Source organism: Physcomitrium patens, chromosome 8 (genome assembly GCF_059467195.1).
Source record: "Physcomitrium patens ecotype Gransden chromosome 8, ASM5946719v1, whole genome shotgun sequence".
Lineage (NCBI taxonomy): Eukaryota > Viridiplantae > Streptophyta > Bryopsida > Funariales > Funariaceae > Physcomitrium > Physcomitrium patens.
Window position 1 is genome coordinate 1,646,263 of NC_143417.1, and position 18,855 is coordinate 1,665,117.

General features: G+C 35.9%; 3 protein-coding genes across 5 annotated transcripts; 2 read left to right on the forward strand and 1 right to left on the reverse strand.

Moving 5' to 3' along the window:
- Positions 1–1,619: 1,619 nt before the first annotated feature.
- LOC112286065 (uncharacterized) lies at positions 1,620–6,498 on the forward strand. Of its 2 annotated transcripts, none has more exons than XM_024527603.3 (13): positions 1,620–2,076; positions 2,454–2,709; positions 3,010–3,136; positions 3,333–3,368; positions 3,503–3,706; positions 3,913–3,977; positions 4,158–4,304; positions 4,523–4,628; positions 4,841–4,987; positions 5,115–5,193; positions 5,398–5,473; positions 5,610–5,701; positions 5,885–6,498. In XM_024527603.3, the coding sequence occupies exons 1-13, from the start codon at positions 2,002–2,004 to the stop codon at positions 6,029–6,031; spliced, it is 1,557 nt and encodes a 518-aa protein (XP_024383371.1). In that variant the 5' UTR covers positions 1,620–2,001; the 3' UTR covers positions 6,032–6,498. The 2 variants fall into 2 exon arrangements, with proteins under 2 accessions (XP_024383371.1, XP_024383373.1); XM_024527605.3 differs by having other exon boundaries at positions 1,650–2,076; positions 2,457–2,709.
- Positions 6,499–6,983: 485 nt separating this feature from the next.
- Positions 6,984–9,704, forward strand: LOC112285346 (putative RNA-binding protein C1827.05c). The gene is made up of 7 exons (XM_024526077.3): positions 6,984–7,331; positions 7,528–7,672; positions 7,811–7,866; positions 8,251–8,298; positions 8,420–8,587; positions 8,770–8,880; positions 9,032–9,704. Exons 1-7 carry the CDS (start codon positions 7,113–7,115, stop codon positions 9,086–9,088), a joined length of 804 nt encoding a protein of 267 aa, XP_024381845.1. The 5' UTR covers positions 6,984–7,112; the 3' UTR covers positions 9,089–9,704.
- Positions 9,705–11,976: 2,272 nt separating this feature from the next.
- On the reverse strand, positions 11,977–15,314 carry LOC112286051 (putative methylesterase 11, chloroplastic). Of its 2 annotated transcripts, XM_024527576.3 has the most exons (6): positions 14,654–15,314; positions 13,738–13,977; positions 13,388–13,531; positions 13,013–13,147; positions 12,529–12,708; positions 11,977–12,305 (listed from the first exon to the last, which is right to left on the reverse strand). In XM_024527576.3, exons 1-6 carry the CDS (start codon positions 14,990–14,992, stop codon positions 12,297–12,299), a joined length of 1,047 nt encoding a protein of 348 aa, XP_024383344.1. In that variant the 5' UTR covers positions 14,993–15,314; the 3' UTR covers positions 11,977–12,296. The 2 variants fall into 2 exon arrangements, with proteins under 2 accessions (XP_024383344.1, XP_024383343.1); XM_024527575.2 differs by lacking the exon at positions 11,977–12,305 and having other exon boundaries at positions 12,380–12,708.
- Positions 15,315–18,855: the final 3,541 nt, after the last annotated feature.

Here is an 18,855-nt window from a genome sequence, read left to right on the forward strand (position 1 = left end):
AAATACACACCATAGTTTTAATTTTTAATTTTTTCAATATGTAAAAAAATCATGACTTGTTATACTATATATATATTATTGTGCAAGAGTACTTGGTCTTTTGTAATTATTGTTTTTAATTATTTTAATGAGTAATTTTTAAAAGAACTGAAATAAAAAATAAAGTTATGAATTATCAATATTTTCTAAAAAAAATGAAAAAAAAAAATGTATTTTGAGATTTACTACTAAAATTATATAAAAATATATATAAAAAAACAAAGACTCCAGTATAATTTGCAGAAATTGTTACAGTTAATGTTTTCATATGATTCGATGTCTTTCCTATGAATGACTACTTTAAAAAAGTAAAAATAAACAAAAATAAACAAAACAAAACAAAACACTTAAATTTATAAGGCGATAGAGTTTTTTTTGTTTTTGTATTTTCTGGAACACATTCAATTAATTTAATTGATTTATAATTCCTTCAGACCTTCATTCATAATATTTGTTAAATTGTACTTATTTTGATTCTTGAACATTTCTATTTAATAAATAAATTGTTGGCTTTTGTTTAATTTGTTAATAATTTTTTTCGGTACTTAGTTTCTTGTGAATATTCTATTAATATACATGTATATGATATATTTTCATTGGTAGATTTGCACCATTTATTTTATTCAAATCAGGATGCTAACCACTATACTAAGCCTTACTGTTGTGCACTGAATATGTGGTAATGTATTCTAACAAAAAAGTATCAAAAAAAATAAAAATTAAATAAAAACTAAATAAAAAATTAATTGATTTTTATAACACTTTAAAGATGTTGTTATCACTATTTATCTCTCTATGTAGGATAATATAATAATAAAAAAGTATTATTATTATTATTTTAAAAAAAAATTAAACAAGATGGTAGTTGCGATGGTCTAAGCAATTCATCTTAAAACTATGTTTATTTGTAAGGAAGATATTCTATACTCAATTTCAGTGAATAATCTTAGGAGGCAGAATTTTCAACTATTCCACACTCCAAATTTCACTATGTAATTTTCATATATTGTTTTTTTAATTATGCACGTTGTATCTCACAGCATGCTACACAAGGCCAATCGACCCAGCATCCAAATATTACAGTCCCTCATTTTTTACCTAAATTTTCATGATACAATAATATGGAACTTACAATGAAATCAAACAAGAAAAAAAAAAAAATATATATATATATATATATATATATATATATATATATAATATAATAAAATAAAACTTAGAAGTAATGAAGTTAACACATCATATCCTAAACAACATTAATGATCTTAAAAATAATATAAACAACACACAAAGTTTCAAAAAAACTAAAATAAAAAAAAATAATCAATTTTAATAACCATCACAACTGCTTCCAGAACAGATATATATATATATATATATATATATATATTATTTCTAACTCTGCCCAGCGCTGCCCAAACCCTGCTGCCCCAAACCCCTCGGGGCAGAGGTAAGGCTCTGCCCGGCAGACCGGGCACGCCAGCCAAGATGAATGAATAAGAAGACGTATTCGTTCATTCATCCACATGTAAGCAGGTGTTCTTCCTGGCCATTCCTTTGTTCCTGTGGTGCGACTCTATTGCTCATCTTTTCGTGAGCTCGGCTTCATTTGCATCGAAAGAAATCCAACAATTTGGGTATCTCGGCTACTGGATTGGATTAACTCAGTTGATGGATTAACGCTTTATTTAGACTTCGTATTAGTGCGATACGTCGCTGAATTCGTAAATCTGTGCATTGCAGCAGATTCATTCGCTTCCTATTCACGCCACTTCGAGCTGCATATCCTCTTTTTGTTTTTTGCTTTGATTCTGTTTCTGCAGAGCGTTACACTTCAGCAGAATCGATCCTGCAAGTTAGTTTTGAGATTCCATTCGAAGTACTGTTTGAGAAAATTTTGTTTTCTATTGAGAGAAGAAGAATTCTAAGTGTGCGACATCAGGGGAACCTCAGCCAGCAGCCATGGAAGTTGCGCAGCGAGCTCTCTTCGCGGGGGATGGCGTTGCGGAGCGGTTAATTTCACGCAGCAATGCACAGGTTGGAATTTGGATGCTGGAGCTTGAGTCGCTGCGTTGTGCCGGAAATTTAATGTGTATCATGCATGTCATGGATTGTGGTCGGGGTGTAGGGTTTGCTTGATAAGAGGAGAACACAGATAGGTTGGAGTACCTTAATTATCAATTGGAAGTGGGAATTTTTTTGTTTACAGGTTTTAAGCGTTGGTCTTCCCTCATCTGGTTTTGTAATTTTTGAGAGTGATCAGATTGACGTGTTTTGGAAGGAGTATTGTTAGTGAATCCAGCTGATGCCTTCTCTCTAGTTAGTTTACAGAGCATAGCAATTGATTGTAGAAATGTCAGCTGATTCCCTCTTTGTTTTCTTTTTCCTGTTTTCTTCTTGGGTTGGATCTGCAGCAGGGCTGTCCCGGAAAACACTCGAGTATTGTCAGTGTATCGGGGAGAAGAGTTCAGATCGCCACTAGACAATCTGCAAGAAACTCTCGGTTGTGCTGCTCAAGGTCCGGGCAGCTAAAGGTGTTAAGCTTGAACAAATATCTGAGAGTACCTCACAAACATTCGAACAGTTTTTTGAGTGGTTCCAGTAGCTCGCAAACTGGTTTCATAACTGCGGATTCTAAGAGAAGGAATCGAATCTCGGTTGTATCTGCAGGTGCGTTTCCTGTTTTAGAAACCCCCTATTTGGCGAAGACCCAAAAGTATAGGGATAAACTGTTGGTGCAAGATTAATAAGAACTTTGAATTCGAACTCAACCATGATTTATAAGAAGTTAATATATTAGAACAGGCGTTTGTTGTTCTTTATAATCAAACGTTCTGAAGCAGTTTTTATTATCTTTTCCTAGTCTAAAATTCAACAACTGCCACAGCCCGAATAAAAGGTTTTGTTTTCGCGAGTTACAAATCAGGAATGTGTTTTTGCTGACGGGCCTTTTTCGTTTGAGGATGACAGGGTTGACGACAGATTCTGGAACTGCAGATGAATCCAAAGAAGCAGAACTTGCTTCAGCTTTGCAGAAGATTGTGTCGGATCCGCAAGACATTGGCTTCTCAACTGGGTCTAGGACTGTTACCATCACGTATGCGATTCTTTTCTTTTTCAGTTGTGTGACAGCATTATTACCATGCGCGTTAAAAGATATACTCAGTTCTTTTTAACTTTAGAGTGATTTAGCTCTCTTTTGACTGTCTTTTGGTAGTAATGAAGTGTTGAGAGGAAGTGTTACCAGGCAAATTTGCGGTAATTTTCTGAAGACTGGTCATTTATGCATGCAGTGTTTGCGGTGTCCTCAACGACAATGACCTTCGAAGGTAGATGCACTAATTACTATTTTTGGTTTCCTTTCATCTGTAATTCGAATTGCTAGCTTCTGTTGGACGATTCTCTTTGGTTTTCTCCTCCTGGTTCCTGGCCTCACTTGTTAACCATGTCCTTCATTTGGCAGGTTGAAGTCACAAGTTGAGGATCTTGATGGGGTTGGTAATGCGCGGATTGGTACCTTGAAGGAAGGAGGTGTAAGAGGAGGTTCAGTTGCTATGGAAATTGACGTGGAGAAGAGAGTGCCGCTGCCTGCTTTGATTCAGAGCGTTCAGGCGTTGGATGAAGCTCTTCTGATATTACCTTTCAAGTCAGCCTCGTGGATTTGGCGGTAAAGTCTTTGCATTACCTTTGTGTCTGTTGAAAACAGAAGATGATATCTTATATCTTGACATTTCCCTTATTATCCAAGTGGTTCGACAGAAAGTTTGTTGATTGATTTTTATCTACAAAGGTCTACCTCTGCGTATGTTTACATGCTTTTACCAGGTTTTCTCGAATGTTTTCAACTCATATACAGATCCTTTGGTCATGCAGAGGAAACAAAATTAATTATTCCGTGTCTGGGTTTGGCAAGCCGCTTATTCTTGTGCATGGATTCGGTATGCTGTTTTTTCCGTCTATGCTCTGAGTTAAAGCTTGCAATAATATTTCGTGTCCAAGAATTTAGTCTATCTTGTCTTATTATTCTATTCATGGCAACTTTATATTTCGAGTATGTAGATAATGTATGAAAATAAATACTTCTAACTTGCCAACACCTTGATGAATTGAATTTTCAGGAGGAAATGCGGGGCATTTTGCCCGGTTGATTCCCTTTCTGGCGGAGAACCATCGAGTTTACGCAATCGATCTGTTGGGATTTGGCGCATCAGATAAACCTTCTAATACCGAATATGGGCCCGAGCTGTGGGCAGACCTTGTTTGTGGTGCGCTATCATACCTTTTGAAGTCGTCAAGTTTTGTATGAACTTAATTAGAAATTTTCCCTTGTAGAAATCTGTATTTCTTATTTTTGGGTGAATTATATATCTATATATATATATATATATATATATATGTTTTATTACCCCACTTGCTGTTTCCGCTTACTTGTTTAGTTAGTAAAACTAGTACTGATCGGACTGTTTCCTATTCTTATTTTCAGATTTTGCAAAGGAGTTTGCTTCTGAAGGTTCGGTATTATTTGGTAATTCAATCGGTTCGCTAGCTGTGTTAGCATCGGCTGCAAAAGCGGGTTCTGATCTATTCACGTAAGTCACTTGACATGAGTGCTTATGTTTGATATACATACACACTACTTTTGATATGCGTGCTCTTGTACGTAATCTTCTTTGGTTTACAAACTGTATTGAAGGCTGCCTGGGTTGGCATTATACTTAATGTCTTTTTATCTTATGCGGAAAATTTGAGCACGGGTTGGTGTTATGTCGAGTGTTTCTCATACTTGTGTTTGTGATGGCAGTGGTATTGTTCTATTGAATTGTGCTGGGGCAATGAACAGGAAAGGTCTTGCGCAAGATGGTTTGGCGCTTCGGCTTGTTGCACCCATTTTTATTGTAGTAGAGTACCTGCTGCAACAACCTAAAATTGCGAACTTTTTATTCAACAAGTAATTGCTCATTCTCTTTCATCTCTCTAATGTTTTGGAAACTCCTTCCAACATTCCTTCAGATTCTGTGTACCGAAAAATGACTAATTTTTAGTACAATTCACCTACTCTTTCCATGTATGATCAGGTTCCGCAGCAAGGAAAATGTTAAGCAGATATTGCAGCAACAGGCCTATTGTGACAAACAAGCTGTTACTGATCAACTGGTGCAGTGATTTCTACTTTGAAACCTTGGCGATGGAGGGATTTTGTTTGTTTGTTTATAAAGATTAATCATATCATAGGGCTGTGGGTAGTAGACGTTTGATACAAATCTTCCATAGTTGCACTATACTCCGGTGTCGAGATGTTTGTGGCTGCGACGTTGTTTGTCACAATTTTGTTAACCTAGTTCATTTGCAATTTCACAGGTTGATATTCTACATCATCCCTCGACTGACGAAGGAGCGTTGGATGTTTTTGTGAAAGTCTTTACTGGAGAACCTGGCATGTTGACCATCCCTAGCTTTCTACATAGTTTTTTAGTTTGGAGCAGAAGAATGAGAGTAGTAAAGGAAATCTAGGATTCAGTTCCTATGTCAACTCATAGAGTTTTCTCAACAGATTGATTGGGTGTGCACAGGTCCTCGACCGGAAGTATTGATGCCCCAGATCGATATCCCTTTGTTGTTACTTTGGGGTGAAAAGGATCCCTGGACTCCGGCAAATGGACCAGTAAGTGCTTCAACATACTAATTGTTGGTCATTGGTCTTTCTCTTCAAATGATAAATATTTTCTTCTTAAAAAGAATCGGTTGATGCGTAGCCCAAACGATCATTATGTTTCACCATCGTTTTCACACTCATTGTACTGAAAATGAGTTCTAACTAATTCCTGTGTTCTGTTGTATCTGACAGATAGCAAAATACTTTAGAAAAATTGCAGTGGAACGTGATCATGTGTTTGTGACAACACTTCCAGATGTTGGCCACTGCCCACATGATGACAGGCCGGAGCTTGCAGCAGGAGAAATTCTACCATTCCTGGAAAAGTACAATTTATAAACTAGGAAAACCTGGAACCAATATTTTTTTTCCCTCATACAGAGCAGCTTATGCAGCATAAACCAACAAATTACAAGACTACACAGTACCATGGCTTCACAACCGGTACCCTACATCTGCTTCTTTATTAGAATGGCATGATCATTAGAGGGTCATTCAACCAATACCCAATTCTGATTGAGCCATTTCAATGATTTGTATTTACTGGAAATTAATTGCGCAGCACAGAGGATGTTAAGCTAGAAAACTGAAAAGACGGTATTGTACATATTGTTCACCACTGATATACTTGCCCAACATATTGTAGTATTTTAAGCATGTGTTTTGCATTTCGCCCTGGGGGCTGGAGATAGAAAGTTGGGAGATCGCTGGCAGTTATGGAAGCCTACTTTTACAGCTCTTGTAATACTTGAAGAATATTTGTGTACAATTATTATTTTTAAAATGAAAGAGTTTGATTTTCCTCATTTGTATCATACAATTGTATACAATGTATGTGTATGAATACATATTATTCTGTAAGTTCAAAATATGGGTAAGATCTATTATTTTTCTTAAACAACAAATGTTTTTACACTAATACAGAAAGGAACTATCACAACTGCGGAACATCGATAGTTTCGTATTATCAAGTCACACGTTTTGAACGCTAAAAAACACCCAACCATTGAAACAATCAAACTATTATTACATTTGACTCAATTTTTAAAATTCACATACTCACATTTTAATGCTTTCTTAAAATATGAAATAATTTACAACTGCAACTGACATGAGCAAACTGTGGAGATAACACGGTATTATACGAAAGACATCGTAGATGCGCAGATAGGGGAAAATACTCATTTATCCAAAACACACATATCCATCAAATTTAACGAGATTCATCGAACGCCATTGCTCTCAAGGGATCGATAAACCCTAAATTCCCAAAACCTCTATGAGTCTTTGCCATGCCCCATTAGCGACGCAATCAAGGGGCCAGCAGCTCGCATTCGCATTTTCTCGCGTGCATTCCGGAGTGTAGGAATTGCCCTTGTATATCTCTCACCTCCACGCTCTTCTCACATTCGTCTTAGACATGGTAGCCAGAAAGAAAACGGCCGAAGGGCCGAAGAGAAAAAGCAGCGAGTCGCTGGGCGTTGAGCGTAAGAAGATGAAGCGTATCACTCCCGTGCCCTTAGACCAACCCAGTGTCTCTGTTGCTGCTCCTGGCTCGAATGCCGCTTCTCCAACAGTGACCAAGTCGAAGAAGGAATCGAAGAAGGAAAATGGTGATATTGTCAAGGCCTCGTTTATGGTGAGGAACCAAGTATTTTGTTGGGGTTTGTTTTATTTTGTTTTTTGAGCGCGGCGGGCGTATGTGGAATCGTTCTGAATGTTGTGAACGGCTTTCTGTGATGGGTTAATTCTTCATTTTTGGTCAAGTACGAAGAGTTTCTAGAGTTCGTGAAGGAATTGCTGAATTGTGCGAGTGATTTTGGTGAACTTGACAGCCTTTGGATACTACAGCGGACCTGAAGTCTGTATCGAAGCGGGAAAAGAAGAGGAAAGTCATTCCTGTCTCTAATTACGCAGATAAATCGGCTGTCATTTATGTCGGCCGAATTCCTCACGGATTTTATGAAGATCAGATGAGAGGTACTGGAACTGGGTTTTTCGCGTGCTTTCGATATCAGCTAGAGATTTGAGTAATTCTTTTAGCAACCGAAGCACTGGTGAGTTGGAACTTGGTTTCATGTGTAGTCGGTGATAAGTCTGATGCCTTTGAATCCGCAGGTTTTTTCAGTCAATTTGGAGATATCAAGCGACTTCGTCTGTCTCGAAATAAGACGGTCAGTGTTTTCTGGATGCTAGGTGTATACTACAGTCTGTTGGTACCACTAATTAAATTCACGCCTTCGGTCTGCTAGGTTTACTGGGATTGAGTGCTTAATCTAAGGTAGAAGCTTGGTGTTTTAGAGAGTGTTCGGTGTCTCAGTCGATGTTCAGGACTTTCAAATCTGTTGCTATTAGGTGATGCATGCTTATGCTCATTTGGGAGCTGGAAATCCTTACTGGTCTTGAATCTGGTGGACAGGCATGTCGTGTATATGCCTCTATCCTCAAATGTACATGTCAACCCTGCATGTTGATACTTGCCTTATACTTAATGACTCTTATATTGTGGCCGTAAATGCAACGCGAATTTAATGTATTTTTTTCTACTGGTTATGCAGACAGGAAAGTCAAAGCATTATGCTTTCATCGAGTTTGAATCTCCCGAGGTAGGTTTTTAATACCGAACTCTACACTTGACATAATCCTGATTAAGTTGCGGTGGTTTAGGTTGTATGTGTTTTTTCTACACAACAACCATGAACTTAATTTGATTTCCTAATCATGCAGGTTGCGCCTATTGTGGCTGAAGCCATGCACAACTATCTGTTGTTGGAGTCAATGTTGCAAGTTAAGGTCGTCCCCGTTGATAAGCTCAAACCTTCAATGTGGGTTGGAGCGAATAAGACATTTAAGACGATTGAATGGCAAAAGTTAGAACGAGAGCGACATAATAGGGTAAGTGAGTTTGAACTAAATAAGTTGCTTTTGATGAGAGTTGCAATTGTAATGTGCAGGCACTATGTACAGGATTCAATTATGTAATTTCGGATGTCTAAGTTCAAATGGATCAGGCTTGCATAAACCTTTTGCTTCGTGTGTGTTTACAGTAATGTTCTTAATGAATCTTGATGCAATAGGTGAGGACCCCGAAGGAGCATTCTCGCCATCTGGCATTGTTGGTGAAGAAGGATCAAAAACGAAGGAAGAAGCTGCAAGCTGCTGGCATTGATTATGATTACCCCGAATTGGCAAGCTTTTCACCTCCTCGTCCCGTTGTCTCTTTTCTTTTTTGTCCGCCTGCGGGTATATAATGAGATTCTTGCATCGTTAATAGTCTGTAGATTTGAATTCTAATTAACATGCCATTTCTGATTGCTTACTATCTGTTTGATTATGCAGGAATCATTGATCCCACTCTCATCGAAAAAAATCACTTTCACCGATGGCGATGAATAGGTGAATGCGCGAGAATAGGTCGTCATGTCGTAGCTATCGATGATTGTACTCCGTTGTTGGAATAGCAAAGGACAATCAATCCAGACAAGTCGCAGGCAGAACCCAAAGCGCTTCCTTCACCAACCTGAGGACCAATCTTTGTTATTCTAGCCTTCGCCTGCTTTTTCCGCTTCTGAAGGTCGCTTTGAAAACAATTTTTTGCAGGTGCTATCCCCAAAAGGGAGGCTAGTTAGTTGCGAGTGCACATGACACATGTGACCACTATGAGACATCGTAGCATTTCCGAGACTTGTGTGCAAAGTATTAACCATGAAGGGGTTATGCAAGTCTTGCATATTTTTCCGACACGTAGTATCTACAGTCAAGTTGCTAGAAAGCTGATTTGTTCGGAGGAGGGGGCCGATTCAAGCCTACATTTCAAGGGAGTGCTTACAATTTGTGTTAAGTGGGATCAAAGCCTAGCAAGTATATTCCACTGAATGGATGATCAAAGATGTTGCGAGATTTTGCTCTCTTTGGTGTGAGTAACTTGCTGTTTTATTCACTACTACTGCCAGTAATGTTGGTGTAGTTAATATTCACAATTTCACGTTCTATTGAGTTAAAATCTTAAAAACGTCTGAGTCAACAAACTCATCCAGATTTTTGGTTCCGTGGTTGACAATTTATTCTCAGTTTGTGGTCACGTTTTGTTAATGTAAATCTGTTTTTTTGGCTTTGTAGCGAACAGAATTTTGTGTGATGATAATAAGACTACAAATATGAAATTGGAACTCCGTGGTAGGGTGAAAAGTATTATGATTTAATGAAAAGAAAAAAATGAACTGTTGCAAACTGTACAGGACTTGGCCTAAGTTTGTAAGATAGAGAATTTTGGATCAAGTCCTGGGATTTAAGCTTAGCTGATGTAAATTTGAGAAGAATTTTGAACTATACTTCAAAATTTAACATGTTTGTCTAGCCATTGAAGTAGGCTACTATTTGATGGCTATTGAACTAGCCATCGAAAAACCCAATTTTAAATCTTGATTACATATTAAATATGGAAAAAATTATTCAACAAATACACCTACTGTCCACTCATCATCAAATAAAATAAAATTTCAACTAGGGAAAGACCAAGTAACAGTTGTTGTAACCATAACATTGAAGACTTTTGGAACACATGCAAATTAATTTATTGTTAATAAAAATGACATTTTTATTAATTTATCAAAATACAAAATACTTAGAAGATATTTTATAATACACTAGTAGAGGAATGCTAAGAAGAATCAGTGGTGTTTTTAAGCATCCATAATAATAATAACTATATTGTTATTAAAGGTGTCACAACAAATATATGAAAATGCTATATATATGTATACATATAAACACATAAATTTATTTAAACATTGACATTGTGGTTTAAGATTAAGGCTATTTTGTCTAGAATAAAAATAGTTCCATTTCAACTTCATTAACATTGATTTGAACACATTGATTTTAATCATGAACTTTTATATTAAAATCAAATTATATATTGATATGAGTATGGATATTCAAATACCTCAAAATTTGATAAAATATCATTTTTTGTTCTACTCAACCAAGTTGTGATTTTAAAGCTAGTAAGTGTTGGTTTGTATGCATTAGAATTTAGGGTTTAGTTCCAACTTGATGTATAAGTGCATGTAATCAATAGCACAAATAATGCAATAGCATTTAGATTGCTTACCAAATTACAATGCAAGAGAAATTTTTGGAAATTACTACTATTACCATAACTTTTTGCTAGTGCCACCACACCACATACCATGCTAACAACAGATAAGTAACATAGCATAAATAAAATTAAACAACATCCCATGGGATAAGATAAAGACTTTGATGGCAAACATTTGTTATAAGAATTTGGAGGAATTGTACATCTAGATGATATATCTATGAGTGTACACGCCTATTTCTTCACACTTGGCCACCTCAATTGGACCATCATGTCCTTCAACAAAGTAACTTGTCTACTCTTGTTAGCATAGTATGTAGTGTGGTTTGGTAGTGTTGTGGTGTCATTAGCTAAAGGGTGTGTTGGCAATAACAATTCCCTATTTTTTATGGTAATAAAGATTAGACTTATATGAAATTGAAGAAATTGAAGAGTTATTATTTCCATGCTTAAATTCTTTAATTAAAGTTGGAAATTTCCCAGAAAAAATGTGAACTACCACCCTCTTTGTACCAACCTCCCACCTTTAGGTGGTACAAGGTAATTACGGATCCTGATTGAAACATTATACATTCTATGTTTGTATCACAGCAAACTAACGAAATAAACAAAATAAGATACTTTCCTTTTTTAAAAAATGCCATTAGTACTAATGGATTTGATTTTTGCATGCAGAATGTGAAAGATTTTTATTGATTTGTTATTTCCAATACGGATTAGTCAAAAACTATCAGTGCATGAATATTAATAATCCACAACAAAGCACCAAAACAAAACAGAAGATTTATCAATCAAGGTTATTTGGTGACAGAGTCCGAATCTAATCTTCATTGTATTACTGCAAAGTTGGAGCACAGGCTGTTGTAATAGTGATGTATAGAATAGCTGAATAACTCGCATTTGGGGTCAAATAATACTGTTTCCTAACGATGTGCCTAATACTTCAGTGACTGCAGATCGTTGTAACAAACAATCGCAGGAACTTTGACCAGAACGCGTCGAACATATCAGAACAATGGTACACACGGATTCTAACACCGAAAAATGCTGCGATTTCCGACCATGTCAAAAAAGCGATTTCACAGCAGTATACGAAAACAGGTCCGAACTCGGCTAGCTCTGTCGTAGAACGTAAATAGGGCTAACTTCCACCTAACCAGTTAGGCTTCTTTAATGCTAAATCTCATCACCAAGTTTTGTTCACATTTCAACTCAAAAAGAAGCAGTTTTCTGCAGCTGTCACATTAAATCATCCATGACCAAATCAACTGCTTTGACAGATTCAACTATCATAATCAAATGCTCACAGTTTGCAGGAACTGCTAGTCCCACTTCTACATGTCCTACAAAACTGAAAGCTGTACCTGATGATTCATCTAAACCGGAGACCTCATCGTACTCCCCTTTGTCACTGTTTACTCTACAGGCACTCTGGCAGAGTGTAAACCTCGTGTCCGTGTGTCGTGTGCCCAATACCTACCCTCCGAAGGGCGGCAGCAACATTTATTCTGCCTGAAAAAGGTATTAGTCGCTTAAGCATGCACACAAGGTGTTATTGTATCTTCATGATCCTTGCACACGACCAGTAATAAAATGTGCAATCTTAATCATAAGTATGACTACAAAAGATAGACCTCTACTTTGGACCAATCATTGCGATGTCAACTAGAATTTTATGTAAAGACTGAGGCTTGGAAAAGAAAGGAGAGTGGTCGCTGCCTTTCAATGTGAACACCTGTTCTGGAGGGTTCTGATTGATTATGTTTCGCTGCAATTCGGGTGTCAAAGCTTGGTCCTCTGTCGTTTCGATGTAGAAACGCCGAACACTACCATACTTTTCAGCAGTCAAAGCGATTTTCTCCATGGCTGGTGAGAATGGGATAGGCCTCATGGATACCATTGCCAGCGCTATGTCCTAAACAGCATATACATGTGAAGTTCTCAAAAGGTGCACTATTTACATAGGTATGAGATAGTGTTTCTGAAAAATTTAGTGAGCTAACCCGCCAATATAACAAAAATTTACTCACTCATCGGAATGCCGGATCAAGCGGTCTACGATAACAGGAAAACGGTTGACTTGATCTATTTTCTGAACACAGTATCATAATTCATGAATTCTAAAATAGGGTCTAAATATAACAGTAAAGACCAATTTATATCATAGAATACATTCAACACCATATCGCAAAAGATGAAACCAAAATTAAGAACAATACCTTAGCTGGGCTACAATTAAAGAACAAATCCTTAATTAACGATCTGTCCAGTTCCACTGCTGTAGGAGCACTGGAAGTTCCATTTCCATACAAGAATTTCTGTGCCTTGGGCATCAAGTCATCTTCACTGTTCTCCTGCCCACATATCGGATCCAGTTAAACCTAATCACTACCTAATAAAACGCGCAAAACACACTCTTTCTAGGCCTATACATGCTAACAACAGGGTTATCAGAAACCAAGTAGCTTTCCCTGTGATGTAACATCGTTGACTTGTTAATACTTGCATCAACAAGTGAATTAAGCTGATAATAATGAAGTGAGCATGTGCACATCGTAAAACATATAACGAACCAGTGTACGATGATGTAGTACCTGCCGCACAAACACATCGAATGCTCGCTGTCCATCTGTTATCATTGCAGCAGCAACGAAGATGGCTTTAGATACTTTGGTGGGAAAGCACTCCATTGCATAGGATATACAAGCTCCCCCGATATTGTGCGCCACAAGGATCACCTGCATTGTTATAAAAGCTATCATATTTGTTATGTGGAAACAAGACAGCACATAATAATGAGCATTTTCTGCCCTGTGAATATAAGTAGATGGTCCGTGGAGATAGACACTCAAAGAGCATCCTAGTAAGAAATCAAACACGACTTCCATATCCAACTCTAAAATGGCATATAGGACTGAAAGCGCCCTTTTACATTAAAGCATACCTTTTCATCTGCTCCCAACTTTTCTAGAAAGACCAGAAGAGGCTTCGCGTATACTGCCATGCTTTTAATCTCATTTGGATCCATCGACTCAATTCCTGAACCCTTCAAGTCTACGACAGTTGCCACCAACCCAGACTCTTCAAGTAAAGCTATAGACTTGTACCAACACCATGCTCCAAAACCTCCTCCATGCACCAACACAAAATGTTTTGTTTCAATGCTTGCTTTCGCAACTCCGTCCTACACAGCAAGCAAAGCAAGTCTGGTCATGGAGCGAACTAACAGAACCTAAGGAGAAACGCAAAATCGCAAAGTTAGTACTACAAGAAAATTCAACATAGGAATAGCAAGACCGTTAAAATCACGCCCGTAGACCTAGAACTGTAAGTCTACTGTAACGTGTTAACAACTGCACGCCTAAACATATTGTGTACGAGCTACTTAGAGTTGTGGAAATGCTACTGGTGCGTAGGCCAGAATCAACACGACCTCATGCGACGAGTATCAATCCCAATTGTTCCACTCGAATCACCAGCCGAATTGACAAATCACCTCTGTTCCGATGCTACACATGCATTAACTCCAGAAATCCGCTCTTTTAAACATGAAAAAAACAAAACAAAACAAGACAACAAAGAGGGTTCCAACATGAGGTGCCCCAATAACATATCGCAAACACTAGAACGACCTCCTGAACCATCGAAAGCTTCTCATCTATGTGATATGCGTTTTCGATGTTGAAAGATCCAGGATTCATCTAAACATGAAATAAGAGCCACTACCTTACACCTACGGCGGAATTGATAGACTTGGCTACACCACTCGTCACAACTAACTAGTTGGCTTGAAAAGACGGAGTGCCGGAGGAGTTTTGTAAAAGTTACAAAAAAGAAAAAAAAAAAAAAAAAAAACAGACCTTAGAACCGTTGACAAGCTGGCGAGGATCAAGCAGCAGGTCATCGATGTGCCGAGCACGAGTACTCGCACTGCGCTTGAACTCGTCCTTAGTACCACCTCCCGCCGACTTACCCGAGTAACTCTTCCTTGGCGGCACAAAACCACCACCCTGATCCCGATTCGACATACTACGCTCGAATCTCATCTGCGCCCTGTGCTGCTGCTGCAACGCCAGTGCCAACGCCTGCTGCTCGATCGCCCCATTCTCCCAGTCCCCTCGCTTCCGCAACCCTCCGGTCACAACCTTCTTCTTCTTCTTAGGCTCCCCTCCGCCAAAGCAAGCCATCTGATTCCCCATCGCTCTCACCTTGCTCACATCCACGCCCTCAAATCAATCAATCAATCAGCCAACCTCCCTTCCCATCCGAGCTCTACCCCGACACACCATCACCTTCTCACTCTCTTAACACAAAAATTCTTCCCAGACCGCCTCGCCATGACTTCCTCCACAAAATTCCGCTTCAGAGCAAAGCAAGCGGGAGACCGTGAAAGCTTTCACGGTGAAAGGCAAGCGGGAGACCGTGAAAGCAGTGGTGAGAGAGAGCTACGCCATAGCCAGCAACAACAGAAGCAATAAATAGACAAACACACATACACATAAAAACACTTCCCCCCCTCACACACTCTTTCCCTCCCCCTTGGCTCTTTCTATTCTGGGCATAGGGCCACGCACACGTGGTGATACGAGGCGGCGCATCTAATTCCGTAGAATGAACCCACGGGCTCGGAATTCACCTGTCCCCTTGTCGCGGAAGACATTCCTGGTCCCGCGTTGGATGGAGATTCTGGATGGAACTGCACTGCTGAAATTTTTACCGACCTACTCGTTTTGAGGGTAGAGTAGGATTTTGGGTGTTCTACCCGAATATTCTTGATATGGAATGTTAATTTATAAAAATTTCAAATGATGTTTTTAATTTCTTTGTATTAAAAAAAATGATTTGTATTTATTCAAAATATTGATAATATAATTTCGTTTTATTTTACTTTATTTTCGATAATAAAGTATAGTTTGTTTTTAGGAGAAATCATATATGATTATTATATCTACAACAATTTTGTTTCTTTCACATTCTTGAAACTCCGTCGCATTGGTTCATTTATTTTAGTTACTGTATTATGTTCTTTACTTTTTGCTTTCTGAACATTTGTAATCATTTGTGAAGGGATTGAACAACCTTCATCCTTGCATATTGGTTTACAATCTTTCAACAAATCCAACCAAACATACCCACAAATAACCACAAGAGGATAACTATGCAGGCATAGGCCTATTTTCCTAGTAAATAATGGCTGGATGAATTGTTTTTAATTCATTCATAATCTGTTTTTATAAGCATTGTAGAAAGGTTTTCTTTTGAATGCTATAGGATTTAATGTAACATTATACCATGGATTAAAAAAATTAAATGTCAAATTGAAATTCAACTGGTAGTTTTGTATATTGAACAGTATATTGAAAGGTCTTTCAAAGCTTGAGTTCTCAAAGTTGATGGTATTTTTAGTAGTATTCCAATTGTTTTTGACTTGTAAAATCTTCCAAGTAAAAACAAAATTCTTGGCTTATTGCTTGGTTACATGTAAAGTTTATTAAAAACTGTATACTCAAATTTTTGAATTAGACAACGTAATTTTTAATATTAACTTGGTGGCTAATTGCTTTCTAAATCTTTTACAATACATTTTACAAATCAAGGTGATATATTCACATGATCTTTTAATGTTTTTCATCCTCTTTCTTTTTGTTTGTAGTTTTAAGATCCAAATTATAATAAATTTTAGAAATAGCAATCTTGTATTAATTATATTGGTCATAATTAATTTAGACAACTTCTATATAGACACATCTTATGCCACACAAACAACATACCATTGTTACAAGCTTTTCAACAATAATTCACAATAAAGAAATATAAGCAACACATTAACTAATCAAAACAAACAAAACAAATAGTAAAAGCAAGATGTCTATCTAGCAAAACAACTACATGAAGACCTTTTTCACTTTTTTACTATGTTTAGCTCATATATCACTAATGTTCTTATATTGTTGTTGTTTTTTGTTTTTGTTTTTTATATCTTTTAGCCTCATTAGTCTCCAACTTGTTGAAAAACTTGTAACAATGGTGTATTATTGGTGTAGCATGTATGGGTGTCCGCATAATAAAATGATGGTGTTTAACTAGTGGTTCTCTTTATTTATAAGTTTATATGAGATTCTTCAGATTATTTTAAAAAATATATGATATAGAAAATAATATTCATTATGCATTTAATAATATGCATCTATAACTTTTTTTGGTTTTATTTTAAAGATATTTTTGGAAACATTTATTTGCAAAGTAACATTCATTTTGTATATTAAATATGCAATTATTTGCAAATAAATAAAAAATAAATAAAATTAAATATATGTTTAATAAAATGCATGATTTTTAAAATTAACCATGGAGAATAAATAAATAAACCATTACATTATTAATCAATATAATTTGTCGGGTTATAAAAGTTGAGAATCTATATTTAATATTTTTATTTTAAAAATAATAATAAATCAAAAAAATAAGAATAATAAAGAAAATTTTATATATATATATATATATATATATATATATATTTCTATATAAACAAGATATTATTATTTCTTTCATTAAAAGATATGACACGAAGAAAAATTGATAGTAAAAAAAAATATCATAATTTGAAAAAAATATTAAAGATTTGTTTACAAAGCCACACAAGGTTACATCTAATATTATTCTAATAATAAATTAATAACTAAATCCATAACTAATAACTGATATTTTTTTATAAAATAAAATCTTTTCTACTTAGCTTGTTAATTACTTATTCAATTATTTGTAAACATCAAAACATGAGAATATATTGAGAATAAATATGTACCAATATTTGAATAGTAAATCAAATGATTGGTGATCCCTCATATTAGGGGAGTTCAAATATGGTCTTTTCTGGTGATATTTCACTTAGGATGAGATCTCAAAGTATCATGCGATATTTTAAAATATTACTTGATATTTCACCAAATTATCCATCTCACCAAGTGAGTGATTATGAAATCCAAATATCAAAAGAGGTGTGGGTCAAATATCTAAAACTATGTTGCTTGCCTTTACTTTCTTCCCTCTTTGACTCCATACCAAGGGAGTAATAAAGTTTGAATTAGAAGATAATATCAAGGAGTAATAAATTTTGAACTAAAATATTTTCGATTTGATATTTCAAGTGATCCTAGAAATATCACATGATGAATCCAAGTTATTTGATTTTGTGAAAGTATCATGTTTAAATCCCCCTATTAGTTCTATTAAAATAACAATGATAGCTTTCAATGGCAATACATTCTTACTATCATAAATTTTGTTAAAATTAAAAGAAGAAAATTAAATAAAATAACTTTAGATAGAATCCTTACTAGGTTTATCTTTTATGCCATTAATTGATAGACTTTAAAAATCATGTTTTATCTTTCTTATATTCTTCCAATAAGTTATATTCTCTTGTAGTTTTAGATTGACTCTTTTTCATTAAGAGGCATCATAATAGGAGGCTATTATTATTATTATTATTATTATTTGAGATAGTAACTTAAACTAATGAAGTCATGATAAACTATTGAAGTCAATCCACAAGATAATTGAAAATGATTCATTTTAATTTTTAAAAAATCATTCACCTTATTCACCTTTATCTTTAAGTTATCTCTAATTAAATTAAGAGACAACTTTAGATGGCAGTTTTAAGTATATTCCATGACCTTAGATTCATCCTTTATATCTTCAATAAAAAAATAAAAAAAACTTTTGGAGAATGAAGAAGCTAATGACCCCCCCCCCTCTTATCCTCCTTCAATAAAGTTCTTGATTAGAGAATAAGTTTATTGATGATTTTTTTCAAATATATTCTCTTATTTTCAGACTTCTTTATTTTTTTATCTAATTGTTAACTTATCTTAAATTACGTACTGAATTTTGTTTAAACAACATCTCCCTTGTCCACTATTGAAAATTGTAAAAAACTTCCTAAACATAGATCTAAAAGTAGTTTTTTGACAAGTAAGCAACATATAGGAATAATGACGTGGCTCCTTGAAATAATTCCCCTGGCTCCCATAACGAAGTTTCGGCACGGTTGGATCAG

What these genes read in the sequence shown, in the direction of transcription:
- LOC112286051 (XM_024527575.2), bottom strand. Translation starts at nt 14,992, where the DNA reads ATGGGGAATCAGATGGCTTGCTTTGGCGGAGGGGAGCCTAAGAAGAAG. An exon ending in AGCTTGTCAACGGTTCTAAG is followed by an intron (nt 13,978 to 14,653) that starts GTCTGTTTTTTT and finishes CTTGCTGTGTAG; the next exon opens with GACGGAGTTGCGAAAGCAAG. An exon ending in TTAATTGTAGCCCAGCTAAG is followed by an intron (nt 12,709 to 13,012) that starts GTATTGTTCTTA and finishes TATGCTGTTTAG; the next exon opens with GACATAGCGCTGGCAATGGT.
- LOC112286065 (XM_024527603.3), top strand. Translation starts at nt 2,002, where the DNA reads ATGGAAGTTGCGCAGCGAGCTCTCTTCGCGGGGGATGGCGTTGCGGAG. An exon ending in TCAGCCTCGTGGATTTGGCG is followed by an intron (nt 3,707 to 3,912) that starts GTAAAGTCTTTG and finishes TTGGTCATGCAG; the next exon opens with AGGAAACAAAATTAATTATT. An exon ending in GGACTCCGGCAAATGGACCA is followed by an intron (nt 5,702 to 5,884) that starts GTAAGTGCTTCA and finishes TGTATCTGACAG; the next exon opens with ATAGCAAAATACTTTAGAAA.
- LOC112285346 (XM_024526077.3), top strand. Translation starts at nt 7,113, where the DNA reads ATGGTAGCCAGAAAGAAAACGGCCGAAGGGCCGAAGAGAAAAAGCAGC. An exon ending in TTATGAAGATCAGATGAGAG is followed by an intron (nt 7,673 to 7,810) that starts GTACTGGAACTG and finishes TTGAATCCGCAG; the next exon opens with GTTTTTTCAGTCAATTTGGA. An exon ending in ATTATGATTACCCCGAATTG is followed by an intron (nt 8,881 to 9,031) that starts GCAAGCTTTTCA and finishes TTGATTATGCAG; the next exon opens with GAATCATTGATCCCACTCTC.